The following is an 18,914-nucleotide window of genomic DNA, read 5'->3' on the forward strand; positions in this document are numbered from 1 at the left end:
TTTCTTCAGCCACAGAGTTTTTTTTTCTTTTCTTTCCTTTTGATTGTTGTGTTGAGGGGAAGCCCCGCCCACACTGTAACCTCATCTCTCAACCGACTGCTCCCACCGTCGCCTTTTAATACACTCTCTGTTCAATAATCATTAATAAATCCATATGATGCTGCAGATTTAAAGGGATAGTTCATCCAAAAAACATCCAAATACCTCCATGCTGCTCGTATGTAATGTCCGCCTTGTATTGAAGCCCCGAAATGCGAAATTGTCCCCCCCAAAAAAAGAAATAAGTCAATTTTTCAAGCTTGTTTGTAGCGGAAGCTTCTCTTCCCAGTTCGTCCAAATTTGACGAACCGGGAAGAGGAGCTTCGAGAAGCTTCCGCTACAAAACAAGCTTGAAATATAGACTTATTTCATTTTTTTCGAGATAATTTCCATTTCGGGGCTTCAATACAAGACGGACATTACTTACGAGCAGCATGGAGGTATTTGGATGTTTTTTGGTGTGTCTTTTTGTCACGAAGACAGTTGGTATCCATTTGCAACCGTTATATGGACATGCACTGCTACGCCGAAATTTCAATTTTGGGTGAACTATCCCTTTAAGCTGCTGCTTTAGGCCTCCTGTTTTATAACTGTAGCATAAAGGCTTCCCTATGATCTTTTCTGCTGTTTAATTTCAAATTAAAAGTCTGACTGAGTGGCAGCATTTTAGCAGGAAGTGTTTTAGTCCATAACCCTTTAATTTACAGGCCGCTAATTACATGATAATGTCAAGAAATGGCCAAGAAATAACAATTAATTGTGTAGTAATTAAGAAATAGCCTAGAAATAACGGTCAATCTCATAGTAATATCATGTCTTCCATAAAGGCAAAAGATTACTCATGCTTTTCTTTGAATTTCTGGGGAAAGGCCAGAGTTTTCCTCCACCAAGTCCTTGCAACTGTCAATTACAATCAATTATTTCTGGGCTACTTATACGCAATCAGTCGTTATTACTTGGCTATATTTCTCAACATTACTATGAAATTGACCGTTATTTCTAGACTATTTCTTGACATTATCACCTAATTAACGGCCTGTAAATCAAAGGGTTACCAGTGTTTTCTATCAAACTAATTGATGGAAATAACGGTCAACCTCACACGTCAGATTTCAGTAACACATAATGGAGGAGAAAACATACATCTGTGCTCAGAGAGTTTCATGTTAAAGGGATAGTTCAACATTTTGTCAAATTGGCCCATTGCCATAATCCCTATAGTCATAGCAGTAGGTTCGTTACCTTTATTTGTCGGTGCAAGCTATTTTTAGAACGGCGGAGCAGAGCCGTGAGCTGCTCAGAGCTACGCTACGGAGGCTCATGGGATTTCTTGGTTTCCCTCATCAAACTCATCAAATACACAATCCAACAACTCCACAACGCTCTGGTGGACAAGTTGTGACCTGCACATTCACCACGCTATGAGATAATAACACAACGTTACCACACAGAGTTGTATTAGAGGGAAATGCAGAGACTGTTGATGAAAAACTGTCCCTGAAGGCAACGCGCATCAGCGGTTTTGCATGTATTTCCCAATTAAAGGTAACAAACCTACTGCTATGACTATAGGGATTATGGCAATGGGCCAATTTGCCAAAATGTTGAACTATCCCTTCAACAATTAGACTTAAAGGGTAAGTTTAACCCATGGTGTAACACACCGTGACACAGAGTTAGACCCCCCATTGAGAGATCAAGTCTGCCGAAAGCAAACTCCTCTAGTTGTAGCGACTTCAGTAAAGACCGCACCACAACAGTAACACCAAACCACCATCAAAAAGCTGCTCATAGCCACAAATAATACTCAGGTAATCGACTCGTCGGGGATTCTGCACTAGTAGCAAGCAGCTGGAGGAGAGTGGGTGAGTTGTGTTTTCATCTCTTTCCATTAGAAACCATTCAAAGCTAACAGGTGTTTGATGCCTCGTATTATGGGCTGGGACCCCGTTTGTACTCTTGTTGATGAAGTTTGGTGCATTATTTGTGGCTATGAGCGGTTCTTTTGATGGGCGGTTTGCTGGTGGAGATACAGACTGCAGTGTTTTGCTGTTGTGCGGTCTTTACTGAAGTAAGTTGCTACAGCTAGAGTTGATCTCTCGACCATGGGTTAAAGTTATGGAATATCCCTTTAATATGATTTATTCTCTGCCAACGTGAAGATATTTCCCAGCTCAGGCATCTCTGCATGAAGATGTCCAGAGGCCACCGGGCGGCCATGTTGTTTTCAGGTCTTCTGTCTCATTTTTTTTTCACACTTTTGGACACAACGTCTCAGGAACAACGTGATGGACTCTCTTCTGGGTAAACCTGAAGACTAAAGGGCAAAGGTCAAAGGTCAGTGCAACCTCACAAAACGCCTTCTGACTCCACACCTCGCAGCGTCACACACAGTAATGATGAGAAGAGTCTTGTTGTTTTCATACGAACTGTGGATAAACAGGATGCAACTGGTCCGGAACGGAGTGGCGTAGGGATACGAGGAGCGTGAGGCGGCGATCCGGCTTCATTCGGTGGAAACAGGATATTGTTGCTTGAGCCTGAATCTGAGGCCTGAGGATCAGATTTTAAAGGTGTGTGTGTGTGTGTGTGTGTGTGTGTGTGTGTGTGTGTGTGTGTGTGTGTGTGTGTGTGTGTGTGTGTGTGTGTGTGTGTGTGTGTGTGTGTGTGTGTGCAGTGTGAAGTGTGAAGCGTGAAGCGTGAAGCGTGTGTGTGTTTTCTCATCTGTCGACCACAACAGCAGAAACTCTATTGTGTCACTCGACGTGTGTGGAAACTCTGCAACAGAGCTGAGCTGTGGTCGGCTGCTTTCTCTGACGGTGGTCTGCTCTGCACACACACAAGATTCACTTTCCACCCAGCGTGGGGGGGGGGGGGGGGGGGGTCGGTCTGCACTCGCCACTCGGGAAAACCCTGCTGCTGTTAAAGGGATAGTTCACCCAAAATTGAAATTTCCGTGGCTTCTCTGAGTTACAGGGGGTCTCGGCGTAGCAGTGCATGTCCATATAACGGTTGCAAATGGATACCAACTGTCTTCGCAACAAAAAGACACACCAAAAAACATCCAAATACCTCCATGCTGCTCGTATGTAATGTCCATCTTGTATTGAAGCCCCGAAATGCGAAATTGTCTCGAAAAAAATTAAATAAGTCTAGATTTCAAGCTTGTTTTGTAGCGGAAGCTTCTCGAAGCTCCTCTTCCCGGTTCGTCAAATTCAATACAAGAGGGACATTACATACGAGCAGCATGGAGGTATTTGGATGTTTTTTGGTGTGTCTTTTTGTTGCGAAGACAGTTGGTATCCATTTGCAACCGTCATATGGACATGCACTGCTACGCCGAGACCCCCTGTAACTCAGAGAAGCCACGGAGGACTCTGAAACTTCTCCCAGCCCTTAGTCCACATGAGGGGGAGGAGATAATGAGTAGTAATTTCAATTTTGGGTGAACTATCCCTTTAATGCTGCTGCTGCAGAGGGGCTCGGGTGGAGGTGGGCGGTGGCCGGGGGGTTTGTACCATGTCTGCGTCCCGCGGGAGCGGAGCAGGATGGGTGGGGGGAGTCCACAGAAAGTTTTCTTGCTCTGACAGAGTTCGTAGGTGACAGAGTTCAATATACAAATGACACGAAACAGCTGGAACTTCTGTGCAGGTGCACGACACAAGTGACGGGAAACAACAGAGGGAGATGTCATTTTACAGAGAAACTAATCAATACAGAATTTGAGAAACTATTTGAAAGGGTATTTTAAATTAAGATCAAGATTCAATATTTTATTTTTCTATTTCCCCTTTTTTTCCATGACTTTAATCAAAGTCTATTATTTATTCATATTCCTTAATAGGGACAGGTTCAGTATTGCAGAAGCAGCAGAAAACATCAATGAAAAAGAATAAAATATGAATAAAATACAATAATATAGATGTTTAATTATGTTCAGTCCAGTAAGTGACATTATAAACAGTTAAGTGTTGGAATATTGTCTTTTATACAGTTCTGTACACTGTCATATTCTCCAGGTTATGTCATGTTTGTAATGTTAATGTTATAGCATGTATGTTATGTTAAGTATGTTATGTTATGTTATGTATGTTATGTTATGTTATGTTATGTTATGTTATGTTATGTTATGTTATGTTATTATGTTATGTTATGTTATGTTATGTTATGTTATGTATGTTATGTTATGTTATGTTATGTTATGTTATGTTATGTTATGTTATGTTATTATGTTATGTTATGTTATTATGTTATGTTATGTTATGTTATGTTATGTTATGTTATGTTACGTTATTATGTTATGTTATGTTATTATGTTATGGTGTTATGATGTAATACATGTAACAGGTTATTTACATAGAGTTTGATTTGTTTTTGTGAATTAGTTTTTAATTTGATGTATTTATTAATAAATAGTTAAGTCCAGTTATTTATTCTCATTGTGACTTCCCTGAGCCTCTGTACACGGAGCCTCAGACTGAATTATAACAATTTCTTTATTTTTTTTAATGTTTCAATCACAGATCACAAGTTTTAACTCCTTAAATGTGATTTGCCAATGTGCATATGTGAAATATGTAAGACATTTGATTAGAAATTTAACATATTGACCAATCAGCAGGCGTACGTGTATTACATGAACATATCCATCCCAAATTTGGACTGTCAGAGATTTCCCAGAGAATGTGAAGTGGGACGCTGGACCCAGTCAGACACTTATCAGGACCGTTGGAGCACGGATTTCCCATGATGCCATGCAAGTGTTTTTGGACAGTTTCCATATCCTTTCTCTGCATCATGTAACACAAACACTGACGTGTCACCACTCGTGGCGGAAGGAATCTGTATTATTTCAGTCTTTTCCTGAGAATTTCTCTAGACAGCCTGCTCCCGAAAAAAAAAAAAAAATCTGGATCAAATCACCGTTATGCAAATGACAACACTTAAACCAGTTTACGACTGGAAATTCCCTCTAACGCATTCAAATCCATGTGTGGACGTCCCCCGATCCCAGGAAGTCAGTGACTGTTTGCTCCTATTTGAATAAGTCAAACTAAGATTTAACAGCCAACAATACTGTTAATTATTTAACCTGCATTCATGCAGGAAGGTTCATGTCCTCACGTGTTTGTCCTGTAATAGACGTTTAACACTTCACAACCCATAAAACTCAAAGGAAACACCAGTTAAAGGAGAAAACATGTGTCTTATATTTTTCTTATTGTGGACAAATTACCATGAAAAGACCAAAATGAACAAAATCCCAGACAGTATCGACATAACACCAACTACTTTTTTGTTTAAGCAACTTAAAATCTTGACCATTCCTGAAATTAACACTTATCAAATATGTATTTTTATGTTTAATTGCACTACAAATGCTGCATCTTTTCCTATTGTTTTCAATGACTTTTTTGTTGCAAATTCCACTATTCACTCATACCCAACCAGACAAGCTAATCATATTTATTGTAAATTTTCTCGTACAGCATTAGGGCAGTTCAGTATTAAATTCAGAGGTCCTTTAATCTGGAATTCTATACCTCATATAATTACTAAGTGTAGGTCTATTTCAGTGCTCAAATGTAGACTTAACATTTTTCTACTAAGTGACTGTATGTTAATATTGGAGTTATTTGAGTAGTCTTGTTAATTAATATTATTGTTAGCATTGTGATTTTTTATTATATTATTTTAAGAAGAGTAGTGTTTCTACTCTCACTCCTATTCTTGTTATTCTGTATTGGTGCGAACAAATAAACTAAACTAAATGAACTAAAACTCAACAGGCCGGGTGTTTCCTCCTTGTGTTAATAAGAAACCAGTGGAGTAATGGAAGAGGAACTGTTGGCAGGGCTACGGCTGAACTAAATGGTGCAACACCAGAGACAGAGCGGGAGAACTGGCCATGACCTTGGCCGAGACATCTGAACAAACCTCCCGTTTCACCCACTGAGCCTCAGAAACCACATTTGACGCCCGTTAAATCTCCTCAGGGAGCCGCGACCTCCTCAGGAGCCTTGTAAACCTCCTCAAAGGCCTCGACAACTGCACCGCCCAGACCACGGAAGGGTTTGTTTGAAAATGCCTCAAGCATTCCCAGAACCTCCTGAGTCACAACAACTGGCACCTCAGGAAGCGCTGTGACAATTACACCACAGCTCCCAGAACCCCTCCAAGAACCTGAGACCAAGAACACCAATTTATATATAGTAATATACAGTTATAATTTATAACTGATTTTATACGGACTGTCCCGATTTGTTTTCTGTGTCCGATGACTGTAGACTAGCATACCTGTTTAGTGAAAAAGTGTTTTATTTAGCTCAGTATGTGTTGAATGCTTACCAACAGCTTTATGTTTGATTGTGGATTGTGCTTTCTGATAACTGTAGATCCCGGATTAGTGTATGTGGAGATGTTCTTTTGTTTATTGTTCTTTATTTCTTTTGGTGTGTCTTGTAAGCCCATGAGGGCTGGGCACCTCTTTGGTGTATGACACCGTGAAAATAAAAAACTAACTAACTAACTAATTCAACCTGGAGCTCTATTTCCTCATGTTTTAGGTCTAACAGAATGAATCTGAAGATTTTCTTTTTAATGTTTCCTGTTCTGCAGTCTGTGCCCGCATTGCCACAGCAGTGTATAATGAGAGCAGACGAATCTTTACATCCCATAAAACCACTCGTCAGATGGCTTCAAACATACACCGAAGAGTTTGTTCACTTCAAGAAAGAGGACATGTTTATAAAAGAAGCTGTCCTACAGTTACAAACTCCTACCTCTGTCAGCTCCTTCAAACATGTCATAACTAAATCCATAAAGTTTACCTGCAGCTGTCCCAGCCAAAGCAATGTTTTTACATCTAGTATCTCTGTCCTTACATAACTTGTTGAATGTCACTGTACGTCAAATTAACTGTCATTTTGTGGTATGTCATTGCGTTATGTTGGCCTATTGTCTCTATTCTTCTCTTCTTTTGTGTCACTGTTGTTAAGCCGGTGCATATTCTCATTTGTCCAGGTCATAGTATCTCAAAGGAGGTTAAATTGAAAGCAAACTGTTGTTGTATGTGCTTTTATTGTCTATATTTTAATGTTATACTCCCCCTCTCCCTTGCCCCTAGGAGGTATTTCACCTCCTACCAGGCCATTGCCTTAATAAGAATGTATTCTTAGTGTGACAAGGTGAAGAGGGCCCGGGCGGGGATTGAACCCACACCTCCCGGGTAAGAGTCATGCGCGCTTGCCAGTCACCCAAAGGGACATCCCCTTGGCCAAGTAGCCAGGGCACATGATCAATTGGAGGCATAGTGACAGGAACCTCAACTGTCACATTAGCAATTCTTGCCTGGTTAAATAAAGGTTTACTACTACTACTACTACTGTAATACAAAGTCTCGCAAAGTCAAAGTGCGGGTACAGACAGATCTACTGCAGAACAGGAGACAAAAGAAAATCTTTAAATTCATTCTGTTAGAGCTAAAATATTAGGAAACTAGAGCCCCAGGTTGATTTATCTGGAATTGTCCTTTAAGACCTCCACCCCCTGAATAAAAAAGACAGTTTATGTCCCTCAGAAACCACCAGAACCTCCAGAACAACAATCGTCCACCTCCACCCTTGGACATTTACAGCATTGACTCCTGTTTAACCTGCAGCACCCCCCACCCCCCCCAACCCCCCAACCCCCAACCCCCCCATGATGCCACCTGCTGAGTCACACCAGCTGTTGAGCCCACAGACAAATGACTCAGCTGAAAAACCCATTGTGGTATAAATAGAAAGTATGACCGGGCCTTTATTGACAACCCCAACCTCGTCCTTCTCTGGTTGCACAGATTCACCTCAGGTTCTGTTCATGTGAATGAAACAATCACAGATAATGGGGAGTGAGATCGGTAGTAAACACACATGGGACGGCTTCAGTCTGTTAAAGGGATAGTAGCTTTTTTTTTTTAAAGTGGGGTTGTATGATCTACAAATAGCCCGTAAGTAATTTAATTGCACTAGACGACTCTCTGCACTCCTCCCGTTAGCAACGCCAGCCCATAGCCCTGCCCAGAAACGGCCTACTTTCGTGGCCTAAAAGAGGTTTTACCTGAAAAAAAATAAACAGTTCCATTGTTCGCTACAATATAATTTTTTCCAGCCCTTCAAAGTGCAGGAAAAACACAGTTTTTATTTGGACCTAACCAACTGCTGACCCTGGGCGGAGGGATACGTGAGTTGGTTAGGTCCAAATAAAAACTGTGTTTTTCCTGCACTTTGAAGGGCTGGAAAAAATTATATTATAGCGAACAATGGAACTGTGTATTTTTTTCAGGTAAAACCTCTTTTAGGCCGTGAAAATAGGCCGTTTCTTTGGGTCTGTTCACAACAATGTATGTTGTAAATCTCTGGGCAGGGCTATTATGGGCTGGCGTTGCTAACGGGAGGAGGGCAGAGAGTCTTCTACTGCAATTAAAGTACTTAGGGGCTATTTGTCGATCACACAACCCCACTTAAAAAAAAATGCTACTATCCCTTTAATCCAGCTGTTCCACCTCTTCAGGTTTGATCTGGTCTGGACTGAGCCTTGGGTCTCCTGATCCTCTCTGTAAACGCAGCATGTGAAAGTTCCTCATGCTTTTATTTTGACACATCCTCCTCGTGGTGTTCAGCTCCGACACAGCTGCTCCTCCACTGCTCATTTATTCACCCGTCACAGCAGTAAGTGGTTTTATCTAACCACATCACAGCCAGTAAAAATAGATTGTCCCATTTCGAAGGCTCCCTCAAATGCATCATGCTTTTTTTTTCTCTTCTCCTTTTTTTTACAGCTATTTTGGGACATTTTTTGCTTTTATTTCGACAGGACAGTGTAGAAAGACAGGAAGACTGAGGGGATATGCCGACATGGGATGTGCTCTCTAACCATCATCTTTAAAATATCCACATATCCAAATATCCAAATATTCACTGCGCTCCAATAATGAAAGTAAACGACACAGTTAGGATGGGAACAGATCGTCCAACAAGTCTCCAGATTTGTCTCTTGGTCTAAGTTGGCAAGGACCAATGAGAAACCTCCAAGACCAAGCCAGTCGACCAATGGTGTAACTTCATCACTCAGTCATTCTTTCCTCTTTGTTTCTGTCAAAGATTTCAAAGAAAAACCGAAGTACAGACTCATCTTTTTACAGGACGACGGTCTGAGCGACATGATTGAAGTTTCTATAACTTCCCCCATAAACGCTGCCGAGACTTTAATCTGTGAAACCAACACTCAGATCAAACAGAGAGCCGACAGCTTTATGATCTGTGTCTGACAGATAAGACTCAGAGCACAAACTCAGATAAAAAAACTCTCTCAGTATCATTTATTGTGAAAACACCAAGTGAAAGTCTTTCCTCCTCCTCTTCACCACCACAGGAACGTGCGGAGGTTTGTTCACCGTCTCCCACACGTTCCTCTGGTTGATGTCATCCAGAAACCACAACGTCTCACATGGAGCTCAGAGAGAAGAGCTGCTTCTGACAGGACAGTGAGTTTTAGGGCGTTTTCACACCGATCTCATTTGGTCCGGACTTTTGGACTTTTCAGTTTGATCCAAACCTAAATTCCAGGTGTGAAAGGTGTCGCAGACCACGTTCCGCACCAAAGGACCAAAGCTTGGTCCGACCAAAAGAGGTGGCCTTAGTCCGGACCAAACAAACCAAGGTTCGGACCTTTTGCAGTGTGAAAACAACTTTTTGTTGGTTCGGAGTCGGACCTTCGTACCTTCGCTACAGGAAGTTACGTCACGCTAACCAGCTGACTCAGCAAAACAAAAACTAGCCGAGCAGCGTAGACAACACATAATCAGAGATGTTTTATTGGACTAAGGCCGTTTTCATATATTTGTTTTGTCTACGCTGCTAGGCTAGTTTTGTTTTGTTTTGCTGAGTCAGCTGGTTAGCATGATGTAACTTCCTGTAGCGTAAATCGAGAGCAGTTCTGTCCTGCCACTGTGTTCTATCCTATCCCTAGTGATTCTTCTTAATCATTGTGTTGTAATATACCGTTGTTGTTGTTGTTGTTGTTGTTGTTTTTTAGGGTGCCCATTGTCAACTGGCCGGGGACTACAGCAGAATATTAGCGTTGCTGGCTAAAGCTGCCCTTTTTACTGTCATTTGATGCAGTTGATTAATTGGGACTGTCTACGCACAATAAACGAATAAACTAAACTAAACTAAAAAAAACATCTGGTCATTGATACAAAGGTCTGAACCAACAAAAAGTTGTTTTCACACTGCAAAAGGTCTGAACCCTGGTTCGTTTGGTCCAGACCGAGACCACCTCTTTCGGTCGGACCAAATTTTGGACCTTTGGTACAGAACCGCTCCTTTCACACCTGGAATTTAGGTTCGGAATAAACTGAAAAGTCAGAAAGTCCGGACCAAATGAGATAGGTGTGAAAACGCCCTAAATTTGCAGCGGGAGTAGTATTACAACAGGAAAAAGGTGGCTCACTTGATTAATTTAATGTAAACAGGAAGTGACGTCAGAAGCCGGCCGGCCTAACAACGATGCGTAACCAAAACAAAATGAGCTGTGGAAGTCCTACGTAGGGAGATGACGCGTCCAGTAGGTTTGTCTTGTAAAGTCCATTATTCCATTTGCAGTGTGACACCAAAACCAACCGGACCAAATGTTATTACAACGTAACAGAACACGGACCTTGGTTTTGGACCCCAGGTGTGAAAATGCCCTAAACCTCTGTGGAGACACCTTAGAGACACACCCACCTCTATGTGGACCTTGATGAGTCATTCATTGCCCCTTTCATCATACAAATACCTTGGTACAATTACAAACTCAAATTTCAAAGCCTGTTTCCCTAAATGTCTCTTTCCTCGGTTTCTGGTTCATCAATCCTCAGTCCTCGCTGATTTCTTCAAATGCTTCATCGAATCCATCCCCTCATTCAACATTAACAGCCTGGTTTGGTTCACTCAGCATCTCCCACTGTAACAGTCTAAACAAAACAATCAAACTCAGCAATACAATCGCAGGAAAGGGACATGAATCACTCATCAACATCTACAACACACGGGTCAAGAGAAAAGGTACACACCTTGCAACAGACACAAAACACACATGCACTACCCAGTAACTATCAGAGTGCAGATACAGATCACCATCATCCACTTTCATCCCCACCTCAGTTCGACTTCTGCTATAAAACTCACATCTAACCTGTTTTTATCTTCTCTCTTTACCATTGTTGTTTTTAATAATGGATATTGGTGTTCATGTGTGACATGGCATGTGTGTGTTTGTCATTGTGTTGTGTTTGTCTGCACCATCTACCTGTAGGTATTAGATCATCACATTCACTAATCTGTTTTAATCAAGTCCTATCCTCCTACTTTGAAACATCTTAATTAAACGAACACGGACGGACACCTGAGACTTGTTGGACGTGTCTCTGGATCGATGTGAGCCACAGGAAACAGATTCTCAGCTCCTGAGTCTCACTCACTCATCGCTGACCGGCCGTCCTGATGAGCAGCAGCAGCAGCAGCAGCATGACTCAGCCGTTTGGACCTGCTGCTGTGAGTCAGAGGAGAGTCACAGCGACTCAGCAGTTTTCTCTTTACTCTACTAATGTAAATGTAACAGAGATCACACACACACACACACACACACACACACAAACTCTATATAGTACATATCCACACACACAGACAGGTTTGCGTATTACTGTAATAAATGGAGCAGTGTGTGACTGAGGTGAACTTTGATCTGGTTTCTCTGAGCTCAGTCCGACACACTTGGCTGATGTCCACTTGCCTTCAGATGTCACAATAAACTACCCCTCCCTCCCCCGCCCCTCCCTCCCCCTTTAATTAAAGCCACAAGTCTCCTCTCTGCATGAACTCAGGGAATTACATAGAAAAAACCATCTCAGACTTTGTAACGTTGGCAGAACCTTCTGTGAATGAAGGGCTTTTATTTTGAAATTCTGATGTATTTCAGTCTTCACTCATGCAGCTGATTTCACAACGAACCAACTGAAGAAGAATAAAGTATAAAAATAAAAAAAACTATACATGAAATAAAATTAATTAAAAAAAAATACAGCAACAATTATTTAAAGGGACAACAAGGAGTTTTGAAAAAGCGAAGTGTTTTCACACCACATTTATTTAACCGCGCGCACCGTGAAATTCTTTGACCGGCGCAAGACAGACTCATGTTTTCATTCATCAAGAATTAAAGTCAGAGGTTGGAAGACGATCACATACCGTCGTAGTTCCCACCATAAACGGAGATTCGGCGGCGTTATTCTCATGACTCGCCACGAAACCGAAAGTAAAGAAACGCTGGTCGGCTCGCCCAGCATTTCCACCACCACTAATAATAACAAAATAACCATAGAGACGATATAAACTATATATTTATCTAAAATGGACCCATTAACAAGTGGTAACGTAGATTCATCCACATTAACGTGAGACTTTTTTATTGTCGCAGAATTTTTGGTTCTGCCGACGGAGAAACTCCTCGTTGTCCCTTTAAGGTTTAGATACTATTGATTAAATATTGATCATTAAGGTTTTTTCTCCATTTCACACTTTCAGAACTCTATTGTTCAGAGGTCATCAATTAAAAAACAGCTAAATAAATACAAACACAGAGAGACCCAGCTGGTTGCGCGCCAGCCGGCCCCAGTGCATTGTGGGGCCACGAGCCCCGGAGTCCACACAGTTCACACTGAGATCGTGTTAGTTAATGTAAAGTCCTGAGCTGCTCCAGTCGCTGCTTCAGCTCCCTGCTCCTCTTCCTCAGCTCGTCCTTCGCCTCCAGCAGCCGCCGCTCGTCCTCCCTGATCTCCGTGACGAACGCCGCCGCCTTCTTCAGGATCACCACCTTCGCCGCCTTGTCGTTGTTGGCGACGGCCGGCACCTGGTCCCTCAGCGCCAGGAAGCTCGTCTTCAGCTCGCTGCGCCGCTGCCGCTCCAGCACGTTGTGAGTCCGCCGTCGGTCCTCGCCGTCCTCGCCGCCGTCCGACCGCGGGCTGCAGCACCTCCGCCCGTTGCCAACGGTAACGGCAACGTCGGCCTTGAGCCTCTTGACGGCCGGCGGCTCGGGCTGCTGCGCGGCGTAGTTGTGCTGGTGGATGCTGATGTGGGAACGCTTCAGGACGAGCGGCGGCGACGGCGACGACGACGGCTCAGGTCGCCGGGACGACTTCCTCCTCCTGTCCACCGTCACCACGTCGATCTCTTCATCCTCCTCCTCCTCCTCCTCCTCCTCTTCCTCCTCCCCCTCTTCTTCTTCTTCTGGGGAAAAAGAAAGGAGACGCTGGTGTCAACAACAGCTTCAGATGGAAAACTACACCAGGGTTTCTATTGGGGCTTAAAAAGCCTAAAAAACGTTGAAAATTTTAGGCTTTAAGAAGTCTTAAATTCTTCTAAGTGTTGTGTTTAAGTCTTATATCATTTTAGACAAGTCTTAATTTTCTTATGCACATGTAACACAACCTCAATTGTGCTTTATTAAATGTATTTTCAACTTATACTGTATATTGCAGCCAATTTACTTTGCAAGTAATTGTGTTACTCTGCGTTTCTTTTGTACATTTCGTGTTGTGTCTTAAACTTCATCCATAATGGTCTTAAAAAGTCTTAAATTCTTCTAAGTGTTGTGTTTAAGCCTTTAATCATTTTAGACAGGTCTTAATTTTCTTATGCACATGTAACACAACCTCAATTGTGCTTTATTGAATGTATTTTCTTATATATTGCAGCCAATTTACTTTGCAAGTAATTGTGCGACTCTGCGTTTCTTTTGCACATTTCGTGTTTTGTCTTAAACTTCATCCATAATGGTCTTAAAAAGTCTTAAATTTGAGTTGGTGAGATGGTCTGGTAACACTTTACTTGAATAGGTATTCATAAGATTGACATAACACTGTCATAACCATGACATAACACCTGTCATAACCATCAATGAATACTTATGACAGCTGTGGTTAAGTGTCATTCGGTAAGTTATGTCACTTTTGATGCAAAGTTGACATTATTTGAGATGTTCCTTGTTATGAGAACTTGACATCATTTTTAAAGTTTGTCCATTAGGTCTGCTATGACAGTTTAAACTGTCTTTATGTCAAGTTGTCAGAACAAAAACATCTCAAACAATGTCAACTTTGCATCAAAAGTGACATAACTTACCGAATGACACTTAACCACAGCTGTCATAAGTATTCATTGATGGTTATGACAGCTGTTATGTCAATCTTATGAATACCTATTCAAGTAAAGTGTTACCGATGGTCTTTAGATCTCCTCATGGATCAGCTCCTTCAAAATAAAAGACTCTGCTCTACTGGATGGACTCTGATGTACAGGATTACAAGAGATGTCTTTCCTAAAATAAAAGCCTGCTGTGCTGTCTCACCTGATTCGCTGTCGCTGCAGCTGGGCGGCGGCGTGTCCAGACACACTTCTGAGCCGCCGATCTCCGCTGTCGTCTTCTCGCTCAGGCCGGTGTACGGGAACACCACGGACGGGTCGATGCAGTCCGTTGTTGCCATGGCGTGGAGGTCCTGCAGGTAATCCTTGTTCACCTGAGCCCCGCCCACCTTAGCGACCGCCGCCGTCTCCTCCTGGTTAGCGTTGGAGTCGTGGCGTGCGCGGCGCAGCATGGCCAGCCGCTCCGACACCACCTGCTCCAGCTTGGTGGCGGCGGCGAAGCTGCTGCTCCACATGCAGTCCTGGATGATGAAGGACTGGAGGAAGGCCTCGGACGCGTCGCCGTCCTCGTCCAGCAGCGCCGACACGGCCTCCAGGTGGTCGGCGGCGGACAGCGAGACATCGGAGGAGGACGAGGAGGCCGTCCTGCTGGGGGACAGCGGCGGCGTCGGCAGCAGCTCGAACTTCTTCCAGATGTCCTCGCCCGGGCCCGGCAGCAGCTGGCTGCGCGGCGGGGCGTAGAAGTCCTCCTCCTCGCCGTCCAACAGGAAGTAGGGCTGCACCGTGTCGTAGTCGTAGTCGTAGTTGCTGCTGGACATGGTGAGAACCGGCGGCATGGCGGCTGCCTGAGGAGGAAAACACCACACGAAGGTTAAAGGGATAGGTTACCCAAAATTGAAATTGCACTCATTATCTACTCGTCACCCTCATGTGGACTAAGGGCTGGGAGAAGTTTCAGAGTCCTCCGTGGCTTCTCTGAGTTACGGGGGGGTCCGCGTAGCAGTGCATGTCCATATAACGGTTGCAAATGGATACCAACTGTCTTGGTAACAAAAAGACACACCAAAAAACATGCAAATACTTCCGCTACAAAACAAGCTTGAAATATAGACTTATTTAATTTTTTTCTGAACAATTTCTCATGTCGGGGCTTCAATACAAGACGGACATTACATACAAGCAGCATGGAGGTATTTGGATGTTTTTTGGTGTGTCTTTTTGGACAAAGAAAGTTGGTATCCATTGACAACCATTATATGGACAAATACTGCTACGCCGAGACCCCCCGTAACTCAGAGAAGGCACAATAAATTTGAATTTTGGGTGAACTATCCCTTTAACTTTGGATTTATAACATGATGAATGAGTTGTTCTGTTGTTACAGGACGGAGGAGGTTTAAAGTCTGAGTGTCGTCCCATTTAACCAGTAACTTCAAAATGTCTGAGAGACTATGTTTCTATTTTCTTTTTTATGTGTGTAAAGCACATTGTGTTACAAAGTGCTCTATAAATAAAGTTTGATTGATTGATTGATTGACTTTGCAACTACATTATAAACTCAGTACTGTGTTATTGAACCGTGGTTTTATAATAATATGCAACAGTCGCACAAGACTCCATCTGAAACAACTTAACTTTACATCTATTGTCGTTATGATTCATAAATCTGACTCCAGCGCATGTGTCACCCATGATTCAGCCGCTACGAATCCAATCGGCTGTGATAAATCTGAGAGGAAACTAATGTTGACATAGGCTATCTATCTATCTATCTATCTATCTATCTATCTATCTATCTATCTATCTATCTATCCAGATGTTGTCAGGTGAGAGCTGCAGAGAGTGTTAGAGATGAGCAACTTCCGGTGATGATCAGATGATTTAAATTAAGGCTCATCATTGTGATGCTCTAAACTTTACGACTCTTTAGGTTTCCGATGAAAGTTAAGACAATAAAACATCATGACTCAAGCATGTAAAAACTAATTGAACAGTAAAAAAAAAAAAAAAAAAAAAAAACCTCACAGAGCAAAGAACTTGTTACAAAAACGAACAGAAAATCTAAAAAATGTGAACAACCTCCGTGTTATTCTGGAGAAATTAACTTTTATTTTTTTTTATAGTACCGAGCTGCAGCCGCTCGCTCACTCACCGTTATATCCCGGGATAAAACTTCAAAGGTCCGAGGTGAAAAGCGAGTTAAAGTCCAGATGTGGAGGCGCGAGTCTTCACAGCGGTTTATTCCAACAAAGTCCGTGAGTGAAAGTGTCGTCCTCTTCTGATCGCTGATCGATAACAGAGAGTGATCAGAAGATGATGATGTTGACTCCTCCGCTGTCTGACGGTGACTCACTCCGAGCAGCTGCTCTCAGACCTTTAATACCCCCCTCCCCTCCCCTACTTACCCCTCTTACCCCTCCCCATCTGTCGTCATGCGCAACTTTCGCGCCAAATGTTGGTACGTAGTACAGCGAAACGACCTCTGCGCGCGTTGGGGACAGCGCGACAAATGACGTCGACACCTTTTCCGTCAGAAAACCTCGACTGTGATTGGTTTGTTTTCATTGCAGCGAGCAGGGAGATGCCCAGAGGAACAGGACTAGTTCGCTCCGCGGATGTGTAGCCCACTGAGGGCGGTGAGGCGGCAGGGTGGTCCACGCTGACTGTAAATGATGCAGAGGGAGAAAGTTCCGGGAAAACAGCGGCACTCATTCAGTCAGTCAGGAAAACAACAAACAAACAATACAATACAATACAACAAACAAACAAGAATATACAGTAGCTTATATAGATAAACACAGGAAATTATAGAAATATGTGAGAATAAAAGGAAAATAATACAAAAAGGGACAATAAAAATACTAGGCTATAAGAAAATAATAGTAATAATTACATAATTAAAATAAACCAAGAAGAAATAAAGATTATTAACTAGAAAGAAGAATGATGGAATATATATTTTTAAACAAAAAAGAAGAAAATTATGAATCTTGGAAATGTTCAATCAGTTGAAGCTCAGTTAGAGGTCACTGTGCAGTGAGTAATGCATGATGGGAATTCAGGTGTTACTGGATGATCACTTTACTGATGATGTTTAATGAATGAATGAATGAATAAATGAATGAATGAAGGTGAGTGAGCTGCTTTCACCTTCAGTAACTCTTTACGTCAGATAAACAGTCACGTAACGGAGGTAAACAAACCAGATGTGGTGGAGACGAGCTGCTCTGTACTATACATTATATTCCATGACATCACGGGGGTGGAAGTACAGTGGAGGGGAAAAAAAAAACTTCTCTGTGTTGTGGTGGGAAATGAAACCGTCACACTGCTGCCCTCTGCTGGCTGAGGCAACACACTGATTCAGTCTCCACACGTCTGCCCTTGTCTACTTCACTTGTGTAATTCTTCTTGGTGTAAACATTTTAAATATTATTCTGTATGAACTGAATCATTGCCTTTCTCTGCTGTGATGAGAAAAGCTTTTATTCTGCTGCCCCCTGCTGGCTGCGGCGACACACTGCAATTAATGTAAAACAGTAATACCAACATTGTGTAGGCTACTACAGACTAAAACAAGAGTTCAAGTGTTCTGTAACAGTTCCCCACCTTTTCCAGACGGAATTGACAGATAGTTGACAAATAGTGAGTTTTACACCATCTTCCTGTTTCACAATAAAGAGACTGTCCACTGAAACGACCAAGTTTGACCAATTTTCCATTAAAACATATGGGACTGGGGAAATTGCCAATAAGCTTAGGATATGATAATGGCTCCAGTCAATATTTTAGTAAAGTGATGAATGTCTGTAAAGGTCACTCATAAAATGATATGTTATCATTTGAAGTACCCCTTGCAATCACACCAAGTACCACTAGGGGTCCAAATACCGGTTGGGTTGCAACCTGTATTGGTGTTGTTTCTCTTTAAGATGATGAGCATGGCACCACTCTTCTGCATGTTCAGCCTGACAGAGCAGCTGGCATGACCACAGACTCTGGTCTGTGTGGTTGTCCCACCTGCATATTTTCACAGGTGACACCTTTTCTGAGAAACCTGTCTGATTCTCTTAAGTCAGTCAGGTAGATCTCATCCCTCACACACCACACAGCAGCTCAGAGGACCACACACCGCTTTGCTGATGCTGCTTTGAGGCGGGTATTCTTCAAGATAAACAGGCCACAGGGCTCTGGTCTGCAGCCTGAATCAAGGTAACATGACCGTAGGCACCAAAATGATCCTGTTTTAATCACCTGCTTCTGTTTACGGTTTCACTTTCATGGTAGAACTTTTAGTTCTATTGTTGGAAAGTCATGACCAGTGGTTGTATTCCCATAATTTGGGGGTTCGGGACAATATCATTTTGCCATAGATTTGGATGATTGGCTGTGAGCTACAGCCTTTAATCTACTAATACTAAAGAAAACCTAAAAAAAACTGATTATCATATTATGCAATCACTGTTTTTTTTTTTTAATGAAATTGTGTTATAATGAAAAGATGTATGTATTTATGTATGTATGTATGTATGTATGTATGTATGTGTGTATCATGATTCATGACAGTGGTCAGACTTGACAGGGTTATGACTCACACATGCAGTATGAATTCTGACACACCTATCATTATCACTTCAGTGTTGATCTCCC

At 42.4% G+C, this 18,914-nt stretch overlaps 1 protein-coding gene across 5 annotated transcripts in view; it reads right to left on the minus strand.

Annotated features, from left to right (window-relative positions):
- The window catches only part of LOC311000765 (transcriptional regulator Myc-1-like), a 294,713-nt gene extending 278,102 nt beyond the window's left edge, over positions 1 to 16,611 (minus strand). For 2 of the 5 annotated variants that reach the window (XR_014596102.1, XR_014596103.1), the window contains exons 1-3: positions 16,417 to 16,611; positions 14,470 to 15,109; positions 12,525 to 13,349 (exon numbers count right to left, since the gene is read on the minus strand). Coding sequence is in view for 3 of the 5 variants with exons in the window: in XM_083991597.1 (XP_083847723.1) it covers positions 12,796 to 13,349; positions 14,470 to 15,100 (1,185 nt within the window). In the remaining 2 variants the exon portion in view is untranslated. Of the gene's footprint in view, positions 1 to 12,491; positions 13,350 to 14,469; positions 15,110 to 16,416 lie in introns of those variants that run through there. The other 3 variants (XM_083991599.1, XM_083991598.1, XM_083991597.1) reach the window with 3 other exon arrangements.
- Between the last annotated feature and the right edge of the window lie 2,303 nt (positions 16,612 to 18,914).

The sequence above is a fragment of the Trachurus trachurus genome (assembly GCF_905171665.1).
Source record: "Trachurus trachurus genome assembly, chromosome: 17".
In the NCBI taxonomy this organism is placed as follows: domain Eukaryota; kingdom Metazoa; phylum Chordata; class Actinopteri; order Carangiformes; family Carangidae; genus Trachurus; species Trachurus trachurus.